Here is a 25,091-nt window from a genome sequence, read left to right on the forward strand (position 1 = left end):
TTTCTTTCTTGTGTATTAACCTGACTGAAACCTCTAGTACAATGGTGGAGTGGTGAGAGACAAAAGTTTTAATGTTTTATTTATTTTTGAGACAGAGACAGAGCATGAGCAGGGGAGGGTCAGAGAGAGAGGGAGACACAGAATCCGAAGCAGGTTCCAGGCTCTGAGCTGTCAGCACAGAGCCCAACGCGGGGCTCGAACTCATGAGCTGCGAGATCATGACCTGAGCTGAAGTCGGATACTAAACCGACTGAGCCACCGAGGTGCCCCGAGAGACAAAAATTTTAAATATTGATGTTGTATTATCCTATGATCCTTCTAAGTTCACTTATTCAAGTTTTGTTTTTGTTTTTGTTTTTGAGGGAGAGAGGATATTCCTTAGGGTTTTCTATGTATACAACCATCATGCTCTCTACAAATAAAAGCAGTTTTATTTACTTCTCCCTTTCCAGTCTTTACACCAAATTTCCATGGAGTACTTCACTTAAAGAATTTTCTTTAGCATTTCTACAGTATAGGTTTGCTTGTGATAAATTCTCATTTTCATTTATTTGAAAATGTCTTTATTTCACCTTTATTTTTGAAGGATATTTTTACTGACTAGAGAATTTTATAGTATTTTTCCCCCAGCATCTTAAAAATACTCCATTGGCTTCTGGACTTCATTGTTTATTTTTTAAATTAAATTTATTTATTATTTCTGAGAGAGAAAGGAGTGTGAGCGGGGAAGGGCAGAGAGAGAAGGGGACACAGGATCGGAAGCAGGCTCCCTGCTGACAGCAGAGATCCTGATATGGGCTCAAACTCAGGAACCAAACCACAAGATCATGACCTGGGCCAAACTCAGATGCGTAACCAACTGAGGCACCCAGGCATCTTGGACTAACTTGTTTCTGACAAGAAAACAACTTTATTCTAATTTTTGTTCTCCTGTATGTTATGTCTTTATTCTTCAGCTGCTTTTAAGATTTTATTTTTAGTTTTCACCAGTGTAACTATAACATACATAGTTGTGTTTCCCTTTTGTATTTTCCTCATTTGTGTATTCATAGAGCTTCTTGAATTTGTGTGGTTTGATATTTTTCTTTATCTGGGGGAAATTGTCCAGCCGGTAGTTCTTCAAATATTATATCTGTTGCATTGTCTGTTTTCTCTTTTTCTGGGACTCTGTTTACATCTGTAAATAGATATATTATCATACTCCACATGTTACTTACATTTTTTTGTAGTTTTACCCTTTTATGCATTAGTCTGAACTACTTTCTACTATTGATATAAAATTTATTAAATTCTTAATTTCCCTATTTTCCAATTCTCAAAATTTCCATTAACTCTTTTTTTTTTTTTTTAAATTCCAGGACTCTGCTAAACTTCTCTTTTTCTCTGTTTTCTCAAATGTGCCAAAGACCTAGCCTGATAATACCAATATTAGCCACCTGTAGGTCAGTTTTATTGTCTTTTTTCTTTTAATTGATTTTCAGTCAGTCTTATTTGGGAGTTTTTGGTTGGGGTGTACCCATACATTTTTACTGTACTGTGAACACTGTGGATGAAAAAATTTAAAGACTAACTGCACTAACTCCAGAGAGTGCTGTTTCCTGTAGGCAGGCAGACAGTTCTTACAGATTACATTAATCCTGTTGAGGCTAGTATTAGGCCTTGTTAGGGCTTATTTACTTTTGGTTTGCTTTCTTCTAGGGAGTAGTCTTTTCTCCTGGGTTTTGGTCTGTACTCCTAGCACATGGTGCTCCCCTGGAGTCTCACCTGCAAGTCCAGATCTTTACCAAGTCCCCTCTACCTTTGCTGAGCTTAAATTTCAACTTTGTTCTTAGCTCTGCAAAGCTTCTATAATCTCTTTTCAGCTCTTTAGACTCCCAGTTGCTATTTTCTGTTTCATATCTACAGAGTATTGATATGCAGTTTGGAAGTCAGCTAATACGTGGAGGAGGAGGATACTTGTATGCAAATTGGGGGGGTTATTTCTCCTTGGTTCTCACCTCTCCCTTGTGCCTCTAGAGTTCCAACTACTTTGGTGACCCAGAACTCCCAGCTCCTTAGTTCAGTATGCCTGTTTTCTGCTTGGGCTTGTTCCTCTGCTCTGGAAAGTGCCCTCAGGGGCAAAGCCTGTTAATTTTATCATTGTTTTCAGTAGGAGGGTTTATCATACTGAAGACTACTCTGTTTTGCCTAGATTTTTTTTTTTTTTTTTAAATAAGCAATTTCTACACTCAACCTGGAGCTTGAACTCAGGACTCTGGAGATCAAAAGAGTCACATGCTTTGCTGACTGAGCCAGCCAGGCACCCCTAGATTTATCAGCTATTTATTTATTTATTTATTTATGTTTTTAATATTCATTTATTTTTAAGAGACTGAGAGAGACAGAGCGTAAGCGGGGGAGGGGCAGAGAGAGAGAGAGAGAAAGAGAGAGAGAGATACGAATCCAAAGCAGGCTTTAGGCTCGGAGCTGAGAGATCATGACCTGAGCTGAAGTCAGTTGCTCAACCGACTGAGCCACCCAGGCACCCCTATCAGCTTTATTTTTAATTCTTACCAATCTGATAAAACTTGGAGCTGAGTTGGTTTAGAAGCTGAGTTGGATTTGAATAGGCAAAAATGACTTTACAGGTAGGAGAACAGTATGAGCACAATATATTGGGGAAGAATTAAAAGATTAAGGGTAAGCAATTTGGAGAATCAAGCTTATATAAACCGTATTGTACCAATTTTCCAGGAGGAAAGTACATACATTCTCTGTGGAGGTCTGTTTGTATGTCTAGAAATAACTCCTAATAGCTTGTAATTCTTTGCAGTCTCCTGTTTTACTTTAAAAATTAATGTGAATTTTGTTTTTTGCTTCATGTTATATTCCTCTTTGGTTTAAATTAAAATGTTTTAATTGGTTATTACCAAGTAGTAGTAACCATCAGGAATATGTGCCACATTGAGCCTAGTACAATTAATGCTCTTCAACTTTTTTTTTTTAGCCCCAGTTGGGGCAGGTGAGAGACTATATTAAAAAGAGGTTTCAGGGCACCTGAGTGGCTCAGTCAGTTAAGCACCCGACTTCAGCCCAGGTCATGATCCTGCACTTCGTGGGTTCGAGCCCTGCTTCGGGCTCTGTGCTGACAGCTTGGAGCCTGTTTTCAGATTCTGTGTCTCCCTCTCTCTCTGCCCCTCTCCTGCTTGTACTCTGTCTCCCCAAAATAAATAAACATTAAAAAAAAAAAGGTTTCAATTCTTGGCTGGCTCAGTTGGAGGAACATGTGACTTGATTTAAGGGTCATGAGTTTAAGGCCCACGTTGGGTGTAGAGATTACTTAAAAATAAAAGATTTTGGGGGGGCACCTGAGAAGCTCAATCAGTTCAGCATCTGTCTCTTGGGTACAGCTTGGGTAATCTGTACACTTAACATGGGCTCAAACTCACAACCCTGAAATGAAGAGTCACATGCTCTGATTGAGCCATCCAGGCACCCCAAAAATAAAATCTTTAAAAAAAAAAAGGGTTTCTAGGACTTATTTTACATTAATGTGCATCTTGTTGGAAAAGGAAGTACTGGATTTATTATTCATATGTGTTTTTTGCTCTTTTTGTTTTTCCAACATTCTATACTGTTTTCCCCTGCTTCAGAAACATGTTACAGATTAATTACACTTTCAGGGTGCTTTCCATTATTTTCATATTTGTGTGATGACTGACACATTGGAAGGATTCCAAGATGCAAAAGCTCATAGGTGCTTTGTTTTTGTTTTTAATGTTTTATTTTTTATTTTTATTTTTATTTATTTATTAAATTTACAGCCAAATTAGTTAGCATATAGTGCAACAATGATTTCAGGAGTAGATTCCTTAATGCCCCTGACCCATTTAGCCCATCCCCCCCTCCCACACCCCCTGCAGTAACCCTCTGTTTGTTCTCCATATTTATGAGTCTCTTATATTTTGTCCCCCTCCCTGTTTTTATATATTTTTGTTTCCCTTCCCTTATGTTCATCTGTTTTGTCTCTTAAAGTCTCATACGAGTGAAGTCATATCATATTTGTCTTTCTCTGACTAAATTTCACTTAGCATAATACCCTCCAGTTCCATCCACATAGTTGCAAATGGCAAGGTTTCATTCTTTTTGATTGCCGAGTAATACTCCATTGTATATATATACCACATCTTCTTTATCCATTCATCCATTGATGGACATTTGGGCTCTTTCCATACTTTGGCTATTGTCGATAGTGCTGCTATAAACATTGGGGTGCATGTGTCCCTCAGAAACAGCACACCTGTATCCCGTGGATAAATGCCTAGTAGTGCAATTGCTGGGTCATAGGGTAGTTCTATTTTTAGTTTTTTGAGGAACCTCCATACTGTTTTCCAGAGTGGCTATACCAGCTTGCATTCCCATGTTTTATTTATTTTTGAGAGAGAGAGAGAGAAACAGAGTGCGAGTGGGAGGGGCAGAGAGAGAGGGAGGGAGACACAGAATCTGAAGCATGCTCCAGGTTCTGAGCTATCCAGCATAGAGCTGGATGTGGGGCCTGAACTCACCAACCACGAGATCATGACCTGAACTGAAGTCAGATGCTTAACTGACTGAACCACCCAGGTGCCCCGATAGGTGCTTTGTTTTTAATTTATGTTTAGACTTACCTATTTTCTTTCAGGTGAATGATAGTTTAATAGTTAATTTCCAGTGAGTTTTACTTTGCTGGTATGGGCTGGGCAGAGGCCATAAGAGCTTTTATTTTACTTCACAGGCCTGAAGGATTCATTTAATTCTTTGCTTTGTGATAAGGGATTTTAGTAAAAGCTACCAGAAAAGTGGGGAAAAGATCTCAGATGAGAGAAAAGAAGATACAAAGAACCAGTCTGTCCTTGAAAAAGGAGCCTCAGGACTGAGCAATCAAAAGGCACTTGTGGGGGCACCTGGGTGGCTCAGTCAGCTAAGCGTCTGACTCAATTTCAGATCAGGTCATGATCTCATGGTTTTCAGGTTAAGCCCTGTGTCATGCTCTGTGCTGACAGCATGAAGCCTGCTTGGGATTCTCTCTCTTCCTCTCTCTCTGTCCCTCTCCTGCTCATGCTCTGTCTCTCTCTCTTTCAAAATAAATAAACATTTTTTAAAAGGCACTTTTAGTTCTTCAAAAGCTGTAAAATGGATTCTTTTTTCAAGTTTATTTTGAGAGACAGTGCAGGCTTGAGCCAGGGAGGGCTAGAGAGAGGGGGAGAGAAAGAATCCCAAGCAGACTCCGCGTTGTCAGCTTGGAACCCAATGTGAGGCTTGAACTCACAAACTGTGAGATCGCGACCTGAGCTGAAATGAAGAGTCCGACACTTAACCGACTGAGTCACCCAGATGCCCCTGGAATTATTTTTTAAGCCTGAATGCGCAACAGTCTTTTATATTGTGATTTTGGATTTTAGCTATCTTATCTAGTTACCAAAAAGAAATCCATTCATGGGGGTGGAGGAAGGCAGGCATGAAATGTAATGGAAAAATAGATTCAAAACATATTTAAAAGGTGGGGCACCTGGGTGGCTCAGCGGTTAAGCATCTGACTCTTGATCTTGAGTCAGGTCATGATCTCATGGGTTATGAGATCAAGCCCTGCAGCAGGCTCTTTGCTGACCTTGTGGAACTTGCTTGGGATTCTCTCCCTCCCATCTGTCTCTGCCCCTCCCCACACTCATGCTCTCTGTCTCTCTCTCAAAATAAATAAACTTAAAGAGAAGAAGACCAGCAAAGAGATAGGAGAAATAGGTCTTGGAGTCATAGGATTCAAGGAAAGGGAGAATTTCAAGGATGAATGAAGGGAGTAGTCAGAGAGAGGGCAATAGCTTTAAAAGTTGGATCCTTCTATACTGACAGCTCAGAGCCTGGAACCTGCTTTGGATTCTTTGTCTCCCTCTTTCTCTGCCCCTCCTGTGCTCATGCTCTATGTCTCTCACTCTCAAAAATAGACATTAAAAAAAATTTAAAAGTTGGATCCTTGAATGTATTTGAATGTTTATATGTGAAGAACCAATAAGGAGGGGAAGTAGAGTTGAAGATACAGATAATAACTGGCTCTATAGGAAGGCAGTGTTGGGGGAGAGGTAGTGAGTACAGGTATTTGGATTAACCTTGGATAGAAGACTTTACATTTCCTAAGACTATTTATTTATTTTAATTTTTTTAACGTTTATTTATTTTTGAGACAGAGAGAGACAGAGCATGAGTGGGGGAGGGTCAGAGAGAGAGGGAGATACAGAATCAAGCTCCAGGCTCTGAGCAGTCAGCACAGAGCCTGACGCGGGGCTCAAACTCACGGACTGTGAGATCGTGACCTGAGCTGAAGTCGTTCGCTTAAACGACTGAGCCACCCAGGCGCCCCTCCTAAGACTATTTAATAAGTTAAAAGTAAACTTGTGAGTTTGGTGGTTTATGCTATAGTCAGGCCTGGGGGAATAGAAGTGGAGAGGACTAGTCCCAGAAGAAAGCATAGATATGTCTACCAGAGAATTATACAGCAAAGCTATATTGGGGAATAGTGAATGAATGAAGGGAAGAAAGCCAGTGTTGGTACTGTGAAGGAACCTTGAGTCCAAGCTGTCTAAAGACCTTTTGTGTTTCCAGAAACCTACCATATTTAAAAGGACTAATTTTAAAATCAGGCTCTCCATTAATTCATATTTTATGTTAGGAACCTGGATACTATTCCCCAAGAAGAAATTCATTAGTTTGGAACTAGTGGATTCCCTTGCATCAGATACTAAGATGAAAGAATCACCGATAGATAGCGAATGTGACAAAGCAGTGGCACCACAACTGGGGCAGCTGGATGAAATTAAGACAGAACCTGACAATGCACAGGTAAGTATTCTACTTTATTTTCTTTTTTCTAGAACAGCGTTTAAGTGTACATTCCAGTTATGCAGATGCTGGTTTATGGGTTTAAAATCTTTTTTTTTTGTTTTTTTAAAAATAATTTTCTTTTTATTTTTTTTAATGTTTATTTTTGAGAAAGACAGAGACAGAATGCAAGTGGGTTATGGGCAGAGAGAGAGGGAGACACAGAATCCAAAGCAAGCTCCAGGCTTTGAGCTCAGTACAGAGACCGACATGGGGCTTAAACTCATGAGCTGTGAGATCATGACCTGAGCTAAAGTCGGACGCTCAACCGACTGAGCCACCCAGGCGTCCCTAAGGGTTTAAAATCTTAAATCTTGGGGCACCTGGGTGACTCAGCCAGTTAAGCTTCCAACTCTTGATTTTGGCTCAGGTTATGATCTCACTGTGAGTTTGAGCCCCACATGTTGGGATTCTCTCTCACCCTTGTTCTCTGCCCCTCTCCTCACTCTCATACATACATGTACGTGTTCTCTCTCTCTCAAAGTAAATAAACTTAGAAAAGAGAATCTTAAATCTTTATCTTCCCTAAAGTAGTTGGTCAAATCATATAAAGTATATTGTGTCAAGTGCCATCACAACTATATGCAAGAATATGATTTGAGAGAAGAATAGATGTTTGGAATTGGGTTTTTGGATTGATACAAGGATTGCCTAGGATATTATGGGCCTAGCTAAGGGTAACACATTTTTCTTTTCATTTTTATTAACTAGAAACCATATGAGTAACTAATTGTATGTTTTTATGCTACTGACTCAATTGAAGTAGTAGAATTAGTACATTTTCAATCCTTAGAATTTTGTATTTTTTTTGTAATTATCTTACCCAAATTAGTTTCATGTTTATTCTTAAACTTTTTTAGATATATCCTAAAAAACCTATAAGTGACAAACTGATTCAAGCTGTGAGTATTCTGTACTAGGGCCAAATTTTCCTTAGAATGTTTATATATGAACCAGCTGAAATTTCTAATGAAATAAAAAGTAAATTCAGTTTTAATTTCTTTCTTTTTTTATTAAAACTTTTTTTTTTTACATTTGTTTATTTTTGAGAGACAGAGACAGAGCACAATTGGGGGAGGAGCAGAGAGGGAGGGAGACACAGAATCCGAAGCAGGCTCCAGGCTCTGAGCCATCAGCACAGAGCCTGATGCGGGGCTTGAACTTATGAACCATGAGATCATGACTTGAGCTGAAGTCGGATGCTCAACCGACTGAACCACCCAGGTGCCCCCAGTTTTAATTTATTTCTAATATTCAGTTTAGAAATAGCCTAAAGTAAGTCAGTATCAAGTAAGGATATGACTCTCATTGACTTGGTGTCACTGGGGAATGTTGTCCATCTAGGAAGTATCTGTTGCTTCCTCAGTCTATGGACATTCAAACACATAAATCACATTTAGATAGCTTGTCTGCTGCTCTGAAACATCCTCCTCTGTAAGACTCATTTAGGCCAGTCCAACAACTTTTGTGTTGATGGTCTTTATGAAGACAGTTAGCTATTAATGACTGGAACAAGGATGGAAAATAGATGTCATTACTGAGTGTGTCTCCTCTGTTTGTAGTAGCTCCTGAAGGGCTGTGTGAACAAAAACTATTGAAGTCACATCTAGTTATGATTACACATAATGTGATTTATTGGTGTTGTCAGTCAAAGATCACCAAAAGGAGAGTGTTCACCTATGTACTATGGTTCAGTTTAATTATACAATTCACTGAACAGACTTAAACATAATTTATCATTTTCTATTGAATAACTGCTGGTTTTATACACAGTGTATTCATTATTTTCATCTCTTTTTTAGGAGTATTGTCAAGCCCAGCAGCCCAAAACTCAGGAGAATGAACTGAAAATAAATACTACATTTTCAGACAGTGGTAATAGAATCACTTTATTCTAAATGTAATAGCCAATTTATTCTGCTTTTTTAGAATATGTTTGAATAGTGTGCATTGTTTGTTTTGGGTTTCACGTCCAGGAGAAATAACCTCTAAATGAAAATGAAAGAATGCATACTTAATTTTATGTAAATACTAATTTTCTTCCTTCCTGTTTTGTGTTTATAGCTCCACAGTTGACTACAAGCATTCAGCTTTCTCTGACATCATCTGGCATGAATAAAATGCTTCCTTCAGTTTCAACCACAGCTATTCAGGTTTCCTGTTCTGGTTGTAAAAAAATTCTTCAGAAGGGGCAAACTGCTTATCAGAGGAAGGGGTCTACTCAGCTCTTCTGCTCCACGTTTTGTATCACCGAATACATTTCATCTGCCAGTTCACCAGCTCTTCCCAAGAAAACTTGTTCAAACTGCTCAAAGTATATAATTCTAAATTATGCCCACTTTTACTTCCCCTACATAGAGCTCGATCAGTCTTGGTTGTAATTACCTACATTTTCATTTTTTCTGAAGTAGTATCACCTTGATTTAGTGAAAAGAAGCTGCTTCTGCTTTCACTTCCTTTATTAGATTCTTCAGAAATAGTTTTTTTATTGAGAGATTTGCACAAATTAAAACATAGGGAGTTCTAGTTCTCTTCAACTTTAAATAGTGTGACTTCTGAAATTTACTTTTCTTTCTAGTCGAAATTCTCTATAAGTGGGATTATTACATGCCCATTCTATTTTATCATTTAACTGTATAGGATGCACTAACACATTAATCATATAACAGTTTATTTGGATCTTCCAAGGTATAAAATTATATAACATTTCTCTTGTAATGAAGTTATTTGATTCTTTTGCAAAATCGAATAGTCACAGGTAAACATAAATGGATAGATATCTTTTCAAGATTTCTGTGAGCTACTGTCGGGGTCTTTATTGCTAACTTTTTTTTTAAATTTTTACATATGTAAGGCAATTTAGATGCAGAGAAAGGAAGTAGTACTAATTTCATAATGAATTAGTGGAAAATGTCCAGAACTTTGAACTCTACCCTGATATGTAGATCAGTGTGCTTTGAGACTCCTATCATAATATTCTGGTTTGTTAACGCTCATGAAATGCTATTGCTAAATTTTAGATGTTTTTGTTTCAGAATGAAGAAAACACATAGGTCACCAGTTTTGCTTGTAAATACAATAAATTCCTTTCAGATGTCTTATTTTGGAATCAGATTGCCATAATTTGAATCTTGCTTTCTCCATTTATGGTTATATTTTGTATCTTATAGCAGCTGTATTAGTATCATCTGGGAACTTGTTAAATAAAACCACAGAATCTCAGGTCTCACCCAGACCCACTGAATCAGAAGTGCTTTTGTCCCCAGATGATACGTATATAATGCTAAAGTTTGAAAAGCACTGAGAACTTCTTAGTATTCCCATCTGTTTAATTCAATGTACATAAGAATTATGAGCATTAAATAATAGATTTAAGTGATAGAACAATAGTGGCATGTAATAAGAACTCAGTAAATGTTAATTATTACTATTACTACTCTCTTAACAAACTTACAAATCCTTTTTATTGGTTGCTGGCGCTTTGGTGTTACCCTTTGCTGCAAGTCTTAGACCCTGAAACTGACCTTTCTCTTGTGCTTTTTCAACCCTTCAATACTGTGTCTTTTTTCTTTTTTGCTAAGGGCTGTAAGGCACTTTTCTTCAGTCTGCTTTCTTTCTCTGCAGAAACATAAAACTGGAAGGGACCTTAGAGATCATCCAGTCCAAACATTTTCTTTTGGTTTTGAGGAAACTGAGGCCCTCAGAAGTTAAGGTATCATGTTACTATTTTGGCCCATTATACATCTTCAGCACATCTCCCAGGTAGATTGAAAAGGCTGAAACAGGAAAGATATAGTAAGTTCTCTAAGGCAAAGAAATCCAGTATAAGCAAAAACAAGAAACAAGTTTTACTTTCTTTGGAATACAGAATTTTTTTTGATGCAAAATACTATTGTATACGTTGGTGGAAAGGTGGTAGTGCTTAGGCTAGGAGAGTCCATCCATTTTTCAGAGTAACCTGTGCTTGTTTTGAAATTGTTTTTCCTTCACATTTATTAGCATCTTGCATTAATATGTAGTTCTCAAGTTTTAGCTAATTATCAGTCCTTGTTGAAGTTTCTTTTATAGCAGTGATTTAAAATCTGTTTTGAGTTATTGCAATCTTTATTCTGTTTTATGAACCAAATGAAAGTTAGCTTTGAAAATGACATTTTAAATTATGTTAGAGAAGACTTCTTTTGAAGAACTCTTGTTTCTGTACCTTAGTATCCCAGGTGGAACCAACCAGAGATCCTGAAAGCAACCAACAGAGTTCAGAATATCCCTGTGCACTAATGCTGTAACACTTATATATATAGGAAAGTTGTTCAGTCCGATGCTTAAGAGTTAGTTTAAGCTAATTGTAGGCACTTTTAAGAAAATTCATTTTTTTATTTTTTCTTTATAAGGCCTTAGTAGATTAGAAACCAGCAATCTAGTATGCTGGTAGCAGTAAAAACCAGTAAGCGTTTTCAGACTTCATGCTTCTGCCGATGCAGTTTCTTCTGCCTCCCTTTCTATCTGGCTAATTTCTGTCTTAAAGGTCTGCCTCCAATATCTTTACCTTTTGTCTATTCGCACACCATTCCGTCCTCTCTTCCTAACTCCCAACCACTCGGAGTAGTTGTTCCATGGTCTGTGTTTCAGTAGTGTTCATAATTCCCATAATATTAATCATAGCATTAATATTTTAAAAAATTGATATTGCCCCGGTTAGACCGTGAACCTCTTGAGATTAGGAACCAGATCATACTCCTGTTTATATTCCCAGTGCCTAAACACTAGCTGGCACACAGTGAAACCTAGAAAAATTTTTGTCAAATGAAATACAAGGATAGCACAACTCAGATACTGCATTTAGAACTGTATCTTAAACCAGTAAAATGACTGATTGGGGTTCATGAAATGAACCTGTTATTTTTGGTACCATTTGTTTAAGAGGCAGAAAGATCATAATACACTAAAAATTTGTAAATGTTGAAGTGTTAAAATAGTGCTGATTTCAGGAGTATTTCATCTGGATAATTATTACACTGAATGATTGATATTCTGAAGGTTCTAAGTAGCCAGATATCTTGGCAGTCCTCAAACATTCTGGTCCCTGGACCCCTGTATACTCTTAAAAATTATTGAAGAGACAGAGAGCTTTAGTTCATAGGTTATATCTACTAATATATACTGTGTTAGAAATTAAAATGGAGAAATTTTTAAGCTCATTATTTAAAAACAGTCATTTAAAAATAATAACTCAGTGCATGTTGACATAAATAATATTTTTTAAAATTCATTTTAGAGAGAGAGGGGCAGAGAGAATCTCAAGCAGGGTCCATCCTGAGCATAGAGCCTGACGGGCTCAGTCCCACAACCCTGGGATCATGACCTGAGCAAAAATCAACAATCAGACACCCAATTGACTGAGCCCCCCCGATGCCCCTACATGAATAAGATTTTTTAATGAAAACTAGCCATATATGTTTTTTAATTTGATGAGAAGAAATGTTAAGAAAAATTTAGTAAGCATGATTTTATTTTGCAAACCACTTTAATGTCTGGCTGAGTTTTCATATCTGCCTTTGTATTCAGTTCATTGGAAAATGTTTTAGCTGAAGTGTGAAAAAAAACTGATCCTACAAATATGTAATTGGAAAAGGGAAGAGTGTTTTAATAGCCTTTTAGATTTTGTGGTGCTCTTCTGTGGCACTCCACCCAAGTATTGTTAAAGGTTATTTGGAATGTAGAATCTGAAACCATATCAAAATTTTTTTGTACTGTTTGGTTAAAATTCATTGGTCTTGTTAGGTTACAATCATTGGTCTGTCTGTACTTTGAATGTTTTTTTTACCCATAAATGAATGATTTTTGTTACCTGGTATAATAATTTGGGAAATAATGGTTCACTGAGTTATGCAGATCTTCTAAATGTTAACATATTTCTTTATGCAATATTTCAAAAATCACATTTGCTAAAAAAAAAAAAAAAATCACCACCCCCAAAAATAATCCTCATCATCACTACTAATCTCATCAGGAAAGTTTAACTATTGGGAAGCAATCAAATTGGAGGTGGCAGATTTTCCAATTTCTAATTTTTTTTTTTTTCAGCTTATTTATTTATTTTGAGAGGGAGACAGCACGAGTGGGGGAGGGGCAGAGAGACTCCCAAGCAGGCTCCACACTGTCACCATACAGTCTGATATGGGGCTCAAACTCACGAAACTGTTGAGATCATGACCTGAGCTGAAACCAAGAGTCCGATACTTAACTGACTTGCTTAGTCAATGGCTTAACCGTACCACCCAGGCACCCCCAAAATTCTAATTTTTCTTTTTTTCAATTTTTTTTTTTTAATTTATCTTGAGAGACAGAGCGTGAAAGGGGGAAAGGCAGGGAGAGAGGGAGACACAGAATCTGAAGCAGGCTCCAGGCTCTGAGTTGTCAGCACAGAGCCCGACACAGGGCTCAAACTCACAAACCATGAGATCATGACCTGAGCTGAAGTCGGACGCTTAACTGAGCCATCCAGGCACCTCTGAAAATTCTAATTTTCAATGAAAGCTCAAATTTTATCATTGGCAATGAATACTGCCAGTTTATCTTGAAGTTACAGTCTTACTTTATTCATTTTTGAGAAAATATTTACCAGATACTCACTTCTGGATAATAGTTTGTTCTTTCAAGTGAAAATATGTTCCACAAAAAAAGTAGCTACCTTAGGTTGTAACTGTTAACATTCCCACATGAGATATTCTTTGAGGCGGCCATCATACTTTAGTGTGCAGGGGAAGTACTTTATGCCTGTGTCCCATTTCATCACAGAATACTGAAAAGAGGTTGTCAAGGGTGAAGTTTAATAAATTGATTTTTACAGTGAATGTATGGCAGTGAATAACAAATACTAGGACATTTTGGTGCAAGTGCCTTAATTTGCCTAAGGCTCTGGCAAACGTTTTATCCAGCCTTTTTTTTCCCTCCCAGCTTATTAAGGTGAAATTCACATAACAAAAAGCCATTGCAGTAATGTTTAGTATACTCAGGGTGTCTAATTCCAAAATATTTCTGTTCTCCAAAGTAAAATGTTCTGTCTCTACCAGTCTGTCTTCTTGCTGGGGATTTATCTTTTCTGGATATTTCATATTAATGGAATCATACAACATATGACCCTTTGTGTCTGGCTTTTAGCATAAGGTTTTCAAGGTTTATCCATGTTATAACATGTATATCAGTACTTCTTTTTTTACAGCTGAATAATATTCAACTGTATGGATATATCACAATTTGTTCATCCATTCATTCATTGGTGAACATTTGGGCTGTTTCCATCTTTTAGCTTTTTTTTTTTTTTTTTTTTTTTTTACATAAACTCCAGGCCCAACGTGGGGCTTGAACCCACAGTCCAGAGATCGCATGCTCTACTGATGGAGCCAGCTTGGCACCATCTTTTACCTATTTGAAATAGTGCTGTTAGAAACATGCATGTGTCTATCCTTTTTTGAGTACTCCTTCACTTCTTTGGGGTGCATATCTAGGAGTGGAATTGCAGTGGCCCATTGTTGATTTTACACCATCACTTGAAATGTTAACACAAGAAAGACAAATAACATTTTAATATGAAAATAGTTTTGATTTGTGAACCCCTTGAAAGTCTCTGGAGGATCTCTGGAATTTTGTAGACTGTACTTTGATATATTTTGTAGATTCCAAATTTGGTGAGGAATGAATATGTGATTTCTCATCATCATTTTGTTATGACTAGCACTAACTAATACAGACTAGGTAGTCCTCAAAACTACGCTCTCAGATGTGCTTTGTAGTCCCTACTTTGGGGGCACCTGGGTGGCTCAGTTAAGCATCTAACTTGGGCTCAGGTCATGATCTCATGGTTCGTGAGTTCAAGCCCCGCTTCCGGCTCTGCGCTGACAGCTCAGAGCCTGGAGCCTGCTTCAGATTCTGTCTCTCCCTCTCTCTGCCCCTCTGCAGCTCATGCTCTCTCTCTCTCAAAAAAAATACTACAAAAAAATTTATAGTCCCTACTTTATAGATGAGGGAATTAACATTTGAGAGTATAAATGACTTATCCATCACTACTGAATGTAAGTCCTAGAACTAAATACCAAAGGTTTTCTTATTTCAAGGCTATTACTGCTGCTGCACACTCCTCAAGTAGGTGAAACGGGAGAGGGTTACTTGAGAGTGTGCTTTAACTTATAAAAGTGTTTAATAGTGCCCTTGTTTTTATTTTCAGAGACATTTTAAATCTAAAGGATGTGATCAGCATCCAGCTGGATGACTCTAGCAAAAATTTTTGCAGCCAGTCTTGTCTTTCATCATATGAAGAAAAAAGAAAAGCATTTGTTGCCATATGTACTAATAACATTTTAACCAAGTGCAGCATGTGTCAGAAGACTACTGTTGTAAGTTGTAATTTTTTTTAAACTTTAAGGATTCTGATTATTTTGCTTAAATATTAGCATTTTTAGTGAATTCTTTTAAATCCTAGATTCAGTATGAAGTAAAATATCAGAATGTGAAACACTGTCTTTGTAGTAATGCCTGTTCTTCACTCTCACTTGAACAGCCTCCTGTGATCTGTTGTGAGAACTGTAGGGCTTACGATCACACTGTCTAGTCTGTTGCATATACTTCCAATGAAAGGCCAGTCCCATTACTTTATTAGTTCAAAGGGTATGACAGCATATAAGCAGGTAAAAATAAAGACCTGTTGCATAAGGACCACTGCACTGGAATTTGCATGGGACTAAATGAAAAATCCAAGATTGAGTTCCTTCCATTAGTTTGCTTGTGAGTGGTTCCACTTCAGGAAAATGTGGGGATTAGATTTTAGTACCATTGGGAATAGTTTCAGTTGGCAACACATTGAAGGAGATGAAATGAAAGACTTCTGACAGTTGCTCTTACATAGCAATTCATGATAAATGCTGTATGGAGATTTTCCTAAAATATCTCAGGATGATCATCTGCCTTGAAAAAAAGCCACGCAGATAGAAGCTTGTTTATAAACTGAGATTAGAGATAGCAGAAATAACAATAGCCTACTGGTCAGTAAGACTCAACCACAAAGGTGTTTTTAATTCTGTTTTCTTAAACCCTAAGCAAGGTTAAAGTGAATCAAGAATGTCACAGGCTTATCTGAATCTGTGAGAAATAATCTTCTATTTCTGGTGGGAGAACCTTTGGTGGTTGGTTCTGAGAGCAGAGAAGCTGGTTCTACTTTGGTGGACTAAATGAGATTAACACAATTAGTGGTTTGAGCCCCTTTCATGAGGTGGGACTGTTGTCTTGCTTGTTCAGATGATGCTTTGAGACCCAACTCCCTATCTCTGTAAATTCTTCCTTAAAAATAAGCAATTGAAGATGGGATTCTCAGCAAGTCTGAACAATTCAAACAGGTCATTTATGAGCCACCTTTTATCTATGACAGAATGTCCACACCATGAGAGTATCTTGCCTTTGGACCAGAAATGGGAGAATGGAAGGCATGGGAGCCTTCTGAAGGCAAGAAATGCCATTCCATCTTTTCATTCTTTATCAGTCACACTCAATAAATAGGCTTTGTCCTGTTTTTAAGAGCCTGTTTTGAGTACCTAGTTATTCAGCCTATGTGATGGGGTAGGGCTGGTTTGGGTAAAGGAGTTTAAAAAGCACCATTTAACACTACACCCTGCATATCAGATATTATTGTAATAGTGATTATGGAGAAAATCCATATTGTTAGTTAAGTGTAATCCAGAATTAGACAAGCAAAAATAATATAAAGACGGGGACAAAACATAAGAGACTCTTAAATACAGAGAACAAACTAAGGGTTGCTGGGGGGGTTCTGGGTGGGGGGATGGGCTTAATGGGTAAGGGGGCATTAAAGAAGACACTTGTTGGGATGAGTGCTAGGTGTTACACATACGGGGTGAATCACTGGAGTCTACTCATGAAATCATTATTGCACTATATGCTAACTAACTTGGATGTAAATTAAAAAAAAAAAAGATTTAGAAAATTGTTCAAATCTATGAATCTAAAAATGGGGTGACTTTTTTTTAAGTGGATTGTTTGATATAAATATACTTTGACCACATTGTTTTCCCCCCACATCTTAATAGAGTAAATTAATTATTACTTTTCCCATATGAATAATTAACTAACTACAGATGATACATAGTACTATTATTACTTGATGTTAAATATTGATGAATTGTTAGGGGTGTCTCAGTATAAAAAGTCATACTAATAAAGGGTAAAAGAATTTTCAAAGTTAGACTCTGTTTTTTGTTTCATTATTCCTTTGCCAATATCCTGTTCTTTCACAGAAGAAAACCTATATATTTTCAATTGTCTTTGCACTTTATGTCCCCCAAAGCAGTTCTTTTTCACCATTGCCTAGTCCAGGAATGAGGATTCCTCTTTCAGTAGAAACAATAGATGGTGAACCTCAGTTTATATCCTTTACCTTTGTACACTTACTGAATGCACTATATTCTATACATCTTACTGCTTATGTGCTGCCTTCTTATAATATGCTTGCAATTTTTACCATGAAGTTAGCCTAGAAAAACAGTAATTCTCACAGCATGTTATAACTTAATTAAGCACCCTTTTCTGGCTCCTCCTTAGCACGAATAAAAGGCTTCCCTGAGTTTATATCCAAAGTGGAATTGAGGAAAGAGATATAATTTTAAGGCTTTTATTTATTTATCCAGTTGGCTTTGATTGCCTGGATTGAGAAACATTTTCTGTGACCTCCTTCATTGCTTGCGTATATATTACTGCTGCAACTAATATATATCTGAGACATAACACAAATAGTTATATTTTGGATTGATCTATTTCCCTCATTTTAGTCATTGTAATCCGTAGTGCCTTTTTTTCCTGGCTTTTAGGAAAGTGTAAAACAGGGCTTCATCATCATTACTTATTATATTTCAGCTAATAGCAGTAATGGTGGATATGTTTTGCTTGTTAACAATATATATCATATACCGGGAATATGAATATTACTTTAATCTCTAAACAGAAACCAGCCAAAACACTTACATCTGTTCTTTGCAAATCATTGAAGCCCTCAGATGAAATGATTGAGACCACCAATGACTTGGGGAAGACAGACCTTTTCTGTTCTATTAATTGTTTCTCTGCTTACAATAAAGCTAAGATGGAATCTTCTACAGGTAATGTTTATTTAGCAGTTATCAGAGGATTAGAAACTATTGAAGAATATTACTGCTTTCCTTTAATTTATAACCTTGATTTATCTCAAGGTTAAGTTTTTGACTTAAAAATCAAAACAATGCAAAACTTGTTGCAAAAAAAAGTTTCCAGTAGTTTTATGTAAAAGAAAGTCTACTTCACCACCAGAGACTTAATATTTATTTATGAAAATCGTTGTATTAGAATATAGAATTTTGTACTCAACCCTGCTTTGTAAAAACAAGGCTAGTAGTTAGTTACATTTTTTACAGGAAGTAGAGCTAGTTGGAAATAGTTTGAAGTTCACTAGTAGAAAAGCACAAATAACCCAGAGCCAACTTTGTATTCCATCAGAGAGCCTCCTATAGAACCATTGGTGCTATTTACATAGATAATAAAGTGAATGATTCTCCTGGGGCTTGTACATTATGTAAACTGGCTTATGATGGAAATCTCTGCACTGTTAGCTTAGAAACCAGTCTAGCTCCATTCATGTTGAGGGTTAAGAATCTTGGAAGTGTTAGAAATGATACCCATTAGGAGATTCTATAGGAATCTCTTTTCTCTTCTTTGTGGGTAATTTCATGTAAAGATTTGCTTGAAATTTCAAGCAAATGGTGTATAAAGAACTAAGAAATTGTATGCAAAGATAAAATATACAAAATAATAGAAAATGTAATTTATCAGTTTAAGGTTATTAATGTGTTATCCTAAAGAGCCTACCTATTCCTTAGCCTTACTTCATATCCAGCAATACCTAAAGCTATTAGATATTTCCATTGTTTGTTGAAATAACTTGTTATTAAATAATGCTTTCTGATTGATTCTGCCTGGTTTTTGAGAAATCTTCTTATTTTTATCAGTAAATGTTTCCATGGTACATGATGCTTCAACGGGGCTCTTTTCTCCAAAGAAAGATACAACTCCAATTATAAGCAATATAGTGTCACTGGCAGATACTCATGTCTCCCTACCCATCATGAACTCTGATGTCTCACAAGGTAAAATTGATAATAAAGATATTTGACATATACACTGTTTTCCCATCCTTGATAAATCTATTTTAAGTTTGTTGTTGTTGTTGTTTTAAGTTTTTTTAATGTTTGTTTATTTTTGAGAGAGAGAGAGAGAGAGACAGAGTGAGAGCACGAGCAGGGGAGGGACAGAGAAAGATGGAGACACAGAATCCAAAGCAGGCTCCAGGCTCTGAGCTGTCAGCACAGAGCCCAATGCAGGGTTCAAACCCACGAGCCGTGAGATCATTACCTGAGCCAAAGTTAGACGCTTAACCAACTGAGCCATCCAGGCGCCCCTATTCTAAGTTTGTTTTTGTTGTCTGATACGAAATAAGCAATTGTGGTTTATGATGCTATTTTGTAGATTATAGTATAAGATCTTGAATTGATGATACTCTATTTTATTTTAGCAGATACAGTTTCTTCAGTAACAGCAAATGTCATTGTAGATGTAAGTTTTGTTCCTAATATTTTTTGATGCTGTATTTTCTTTGTTAAGTATATTTGTGTGTATATACACACAATTCATATATATACATATATATGACCACATTCATTCCTGTTTTCATCCTAGAACTCAAAAAAGTTGAGCAATAAACATCTTTTGGTATTCCTATTCAATTTCCCAAGTCTCAGGTCTGACTTGAAATTATTAAGAATATTTAAACATAAGTATTATTAGTCATAGTTTTTCCTTTGGGTTCTTTATTACCTTTTTCAATACTATAGTCCTATGAGCAATAAAAATTATTTTTATTACAATTACATACCAAAAGATTATTTGAACATTTTTTTTTTTAATTTTGAGGGAGAGAGAGAGCATGCGTAAGCAAGCAGGGGAGGGGCAGACTGTGAGGGAGAAGGAATCCCAAGCAGGCTCTACGCTGAAGAGGGGCTCAACAGGGGGCTCCATCTCACGAACCATGAGATCATGACCTCAGCCAAAATCAAGAGTCAGACACTTAACCAACTGAGCCATCCAGGCACCCCAAGATTCTTTGAACATTTAATGTTGAATCTAGATCGCAACTTTACGTTATAAATAATTGTTAATGTTTCCCCCTAGTGGAGCTCATGTTGCAACGTACCTATTCATTTTCTTGTGTTATTAGAATAGATATGTTTGATATTTTAATCATTTGATAACTGTTCAAACAAATGTTTTTGTTTTTTTCTCCCAAACATTTCTAAGAGTTTACCCAGTGAATCAAGTACTGGTGTTGCTAATAATAGTGTTGAACAGTCAAGCCTTTCACCATCTTCATCAATATCCAGTCAGAATGCAGTTGGCTCCAGTGTAGAAGTACAGAAAGATCAAGTGTCAAACCAAGATGCTACATACAATATGAAATCTGTGAAAATAAGTGATGGACTATGTCATCCAAAATTTACTTCCAAAGTACTAAAAGTTAAAGATAAATCACGAAGTGTTAAGAAATCTTGGTGTTCAAATTTCCAGCATTTGAAAAGCAGTATTAAAAAGGATGTGACATTCTGTTACTCATGCCAGTTGTTCTGCCAAAAAAATTTTAGTTGTGGAGGAGAATCATTAGCAGCCCAAGGAATTTCTAATTGGAAAAAGACTCTGGAAAAATTCAGAAAGCATGAAAAAAGTGAAATGCATTTGAAGTCATTGCAGTTTTGGAGGGAATCCCAGTTTTGTGATGAAGCTGTCAATGATAATTTATCTATCCATTCAAAACAGATGGAAGGAAATAAAAAGTACCTAAAGCTTATAATTGAAAATATTTTATTTCTTGGGAAGCAGAGTTTATCATTAAGGGGAAATGATCAGTCGATTTCAACTGTGAATAAAGGCAATTTTTTAGAATTGTTAGAAATCAGAGCAAAAGATAAAGGAGAGGAAGTATTCCGACTTCTGAATTCACAAGTTGACTTCTATAATAGTACACAAATTCAAAATGATATTATTGAAATAATAAAGACTGAAATACTGCAAGATATTGTGAATGAAATCAATGTCTCCCCAGCTTTTTCAATAATATGTGATGAGACAACTGATAGTGCCACTAAAGAACAGCTTTCCATTTGTGTAAGATACCCACAAAAAATGTCAAAGGCTGTCTTAATAAAAGAAAGATTCTTGGGTTTCATAGATGTTGAAGAGATGACTGGGACTGACTTACATAGAACTATCAAAACTTACCTGCAGCAAATTGGAGTTGATTTGAGTAAAATATGCGGCCAGGCCTATGATAGTACCATGAATTTGAGGGGAAAATTTAATAAAGTTGCAGCAGAATTCAAGAAAGAAGAGCCAAGAGCTTTGTACATACATTGTTATGCCCATTTTTTGGATTTAGCAGTAATTAGGTTTTGTAAAGAAGTAAAAGAACTCCGAATTACTCTAAATACTCTCAGCTCTTTGTTCAACACTATTCATATGTCTGGGGAAATGTCTGCGCATTTTCAAAATATTTGTAAACTAAGTCAAAACAAAACATGCAAGAAACATACATCACAATCATGTTGGACAGCCCATGATCGTATGTTACTATCAGTGATCGAGGGTCTTCCAGAGATTATTGAAACACTGGAATTTGTAGCAAGCCATTCTTCAAATACAAGTTTGGCTGATGAATTGAGTGATTTGTTAACATTGGTTTCCAAATTTGAATTTATCTTTTGTTTGAAATTTCTTTATCGAGTGTTAAGTGTTACAGGAATTCTTTCCAAAGAGCTTCAGAGTGAAACCATAGATATTTTTTCATTGTCTTCAAAAATAGAAGCAATTTTGGAATGTTTATCATCTGAAAGAAATGACGTCTATTTCAAAACTATCTGGGATGGAACAGAGGAAATATGTCAAAAAATAACCAGTAAAAGTTTTGAAGTTGAAAGACCTTCTTTTCAGAAAAGAAGAAAAATTCAGAAAACAATAGATCTTGGCAATTCAGATAGTACTTTTTTTCCTACCTCAACAGAAGAACAATATAAAATTAATATTTATTACCAAGGATTGGACACTATATTAAATAATTTAAAATTATGTTTTTCAGAGTTTGATTATTGCAAAATGAAGCAAATTTCAGAACTATTATTTAAATGGAATGAACCGTTAAATGAAGCAACAGCCAAACATGTCCAAGAATTTTATAAACTTGACGCAGACATCATCCCAGAACTTAGATTTTATCGGCAATATGCAAAGCTTAACTTTGTCATAGATTATGATTGTATCAACTTCATCAATCTTGGCTATTTGTTTATCCAGCATGGTCTTCACAATAATATTCCTTGCATATCAAAGCTGTTATATATTGCTTTGTCTTGGCCAGTTACTTCAAGTGCCGAAAACTCATTTTCTACACTGCCTCGTCTTAAAACATATTTATGTCATACCATGGGACAAGAGAAGCTTAGTGGCCTAGCCCTAATGGCTATTGAGCAGGAATTGGTAAATAAACTGATGGAACCTGAAAGACTCAGTGGGATTGTGGAAAAGTTTATCCATCCAATGAAAGAGATGTAACACTTGCTAATTTGAGTTTTACCTAAAAGAATTTTGTATTTCTGCTGGAATGTTTGTTTTTATTTCAAAATTTTATCTCCTAAGAAAAATTTTTTTTCACCAGAACATGTAACATTCACTTGATTCAGAATTCAAAAACCAGAATGGTGTACAGTGAAAAGTCTCCTTCCCTTTTTTTAGTACCCATTTCTCCCTGTAGTGTTGTCTGTTTCTCAGATATCTTTCTGGAGATATTTTTCATAGATCATACTCTGCAGTGCACACTGTTCTTCAACTTGTCTTTTCCACTTAACATATTTTTGAGATTGTCCCATATCAGTACTTAAAGGGTTTCTTGATTTTTTTTCATAACTGCATAAATTTTCGTTGTATGGATGTACCATAATATATTTTAATAGTCCCTAGTGACAAACATTTTAATTCTTCACAATATTTTGCCATTATACGTAATGCTGCATTTAATAACGTTACACATAGGTCATATTGCACATGAGTGAGTTAACTCGAAGATAAAATTTTAAATTGGAATTACTAGGTCAGAAAATTTATACATTTTTATTCTTGATAGATAACTGGCAAATTGATTTCTATAAGAATTATGCCATGCATGATGCCACATCACCAACCATGTGTGAGATTGCCTATTTCCTTCAATCTGTATAAACATTGTTCCCAAACATTTTGGTTCTTGCCAGTCTGTTATTAATCCCAGTGGAATTTTGCATTTTCACTTAAGAAGAAGGTTGGGTATCTACTTGACCCATTTATATTTCCTTTTCCTGTGAACTGTCCTGTTTAAATATGGCTGTGGTTTTGGTTGACACAAATAGCTAACTGATACAATATAAATTCTTAATGTACTTTATGAAAATACTGCTATTTCTTAAATAATCAGAAAGGATTCTTTTTCTCATTATACTTTATAAAACTTCAGGGGCTAAAGGAAAATGTGTCCCTCAAAGATTTGTAAGAATTTAGTGGTAGATGTATCTGGTCCTAGAATTTTATTTGTTTTAGGAATATTTCTCTGCCACTTTCCCCTTGCTGTTTCTCATCAATTCTTATTTGTAATTTTTCTAGAAAGAGCATCCATTTTATTTAGGCTTTTTTAAAAATGTATTTACTCAGAGGTATAGAAAGTATTTTAAATTTTTCTATAAACTATACTTACTTTCCTCATTGATCTTCTATATCCTTTTTTGATTAGGCCAAAGTGATTTATTTACTTGTTTTTCACACATATTCTTAGATTTATTTATCAGCCCTGCCTTTTAATAATACTATGGGGTTTTTTTGTTGTTATGTTTGATTTTAACATAAAAATACAAAGAGTATAACGGGTAACATTTAATCCTGTTAAATCCTAACATTTTACCATGCTCCAGATTTTTTTTTTTTAAGTTTATTTATTTTGAGACAGAGAGTGAGGAGGGTCAGAGAGAGAGGAAGAGATAGAATCCCAAGCAGGCTTCTCACAGCATGGAGCCTGATACAGGCCTCTATCTCACGAACCATAAGATCATGATGAAATCAAGAGTTGGATGCTCAACCAGCTGACCCACCCAGGCACCTCCAAGCTCCAGATTTTTATTTCAGAAATAAAATATTACAGATGAAGTTGAAGCTCCCTTGCAAATCTTTTACTGAGAGCATTCCTCTTCTGTTTTCCCCAGAGGCAACAATTATTTGTTGTGCTTCTTTACATGCATGTCTAATTTTATACTTGAAAGATAGCCTTGTTTCATACTTATAAACTTAATATAAAACTCTGTGTAAGTTGCATTGTACATATCTTTCAGCAATTTGCTTTTTTCACTCAATGTTGTTTTTGAAATTTATACATGAATTTCTAGTTCATTTACTTTAACTGCTGAATAATACTCTATTATATGAAATACATGTTCATCCTTTCTCTTTTTTTTAAATTTTTTTTAATGTTTTTATTTTTGAGACAGAGCATGAGCGGGGAAGGGGCAGAGGGAGGAGACACAGAATCTGAAGCAGGCTCCAGGCTCTGAGCTGTCAGCACAGAGCCTGATGCGGGGCTCGAACTCACAGACTGTGAGATCATGACCTGAGCTGAAGTCAGACACTTAACCAGCTGAGCTACCCAGGCACCCCATCCTTTCTCTATTTATAAAGGGACATTTTATACTCTCTGATTTTGCACTTTTATAATACGCCAATGAACATTTATATATGTGGTATGTGCACATTCAACAAATATTCTTTGAGCAAGTACTATATACTTGGCATTGTTCTAGCTGCTGGAGATCCAATGAGAGAATAAGGCCCTAACTCCAATGAAAACTTAGCATTCTAATGTGGAAATCCAAGAAAGATACTAGAAGAGGTTGTTCATCAGTTCTTTATGTAGATAGATGATAATACAGAAAAGAAAGTGCTTAGTGCTATGAAATTTCCTCTGAAGTCACCTTTGTCTACCATGTGTTTTTCTCATTTTCATTATTTTCTAGCTGTTTATAGTTGTAGTTTGTATATCATCCTGAAACCAG

The 25,091-nt window shown here is 36.1% G+C and overlaps 1 protein-coding gene across 1 annotated transcript; it reads left to right on the top strand.

Annotated features, from left to right (window-relative positions):
- Positions 1 to 3,302: 3,302 nt before the first annotated feature.
- On the top strand, positions 3,303 to 22,625 carry ZMYM1 (zinc finger MYM-type containing 1). The gene is given in 11 exon segments (XM_042951053.1): positions 3,303 to 3,736; positions 6,680 to 6,849; positions 8,691 to 8,763; positions 8,953 to 9,202; positions 15,110 to 15,278; positions 15,365 to 15,486; positions 15,488 to 15,569; positions 17,894 to 18,047; positions 18,930 to 19,067; positions 19,496 to 19,533; positions 20,275 to 22,625. Coding segments are annotated over 11 exon segments (3,513 nt in total). The 5' UTR covers positions 3,303 to 3,720; the 3' UTR covers positions 22,576 to 22,625.
- The last annotated feature ends 2,466 nt before the right edge of the window (positions 22,626 to 25,091 follow it).

The sequence above is a fragment of the Panthera leo genome, chromosome C1 (assembly GCF_018350215.1).
Source record: "Panthera leo isolate Ple1 chromosome C1, P.leo_Ple1_pat1.1, whole genome shotgun sequence".
In the NCBI taxonomy this organism is placed as follows: domain Eukaryota; kingdom Metazoa; phylum Chordata; class Mammalia; order Carnivora; family Felidae; genus Panthera; species Panthera leo.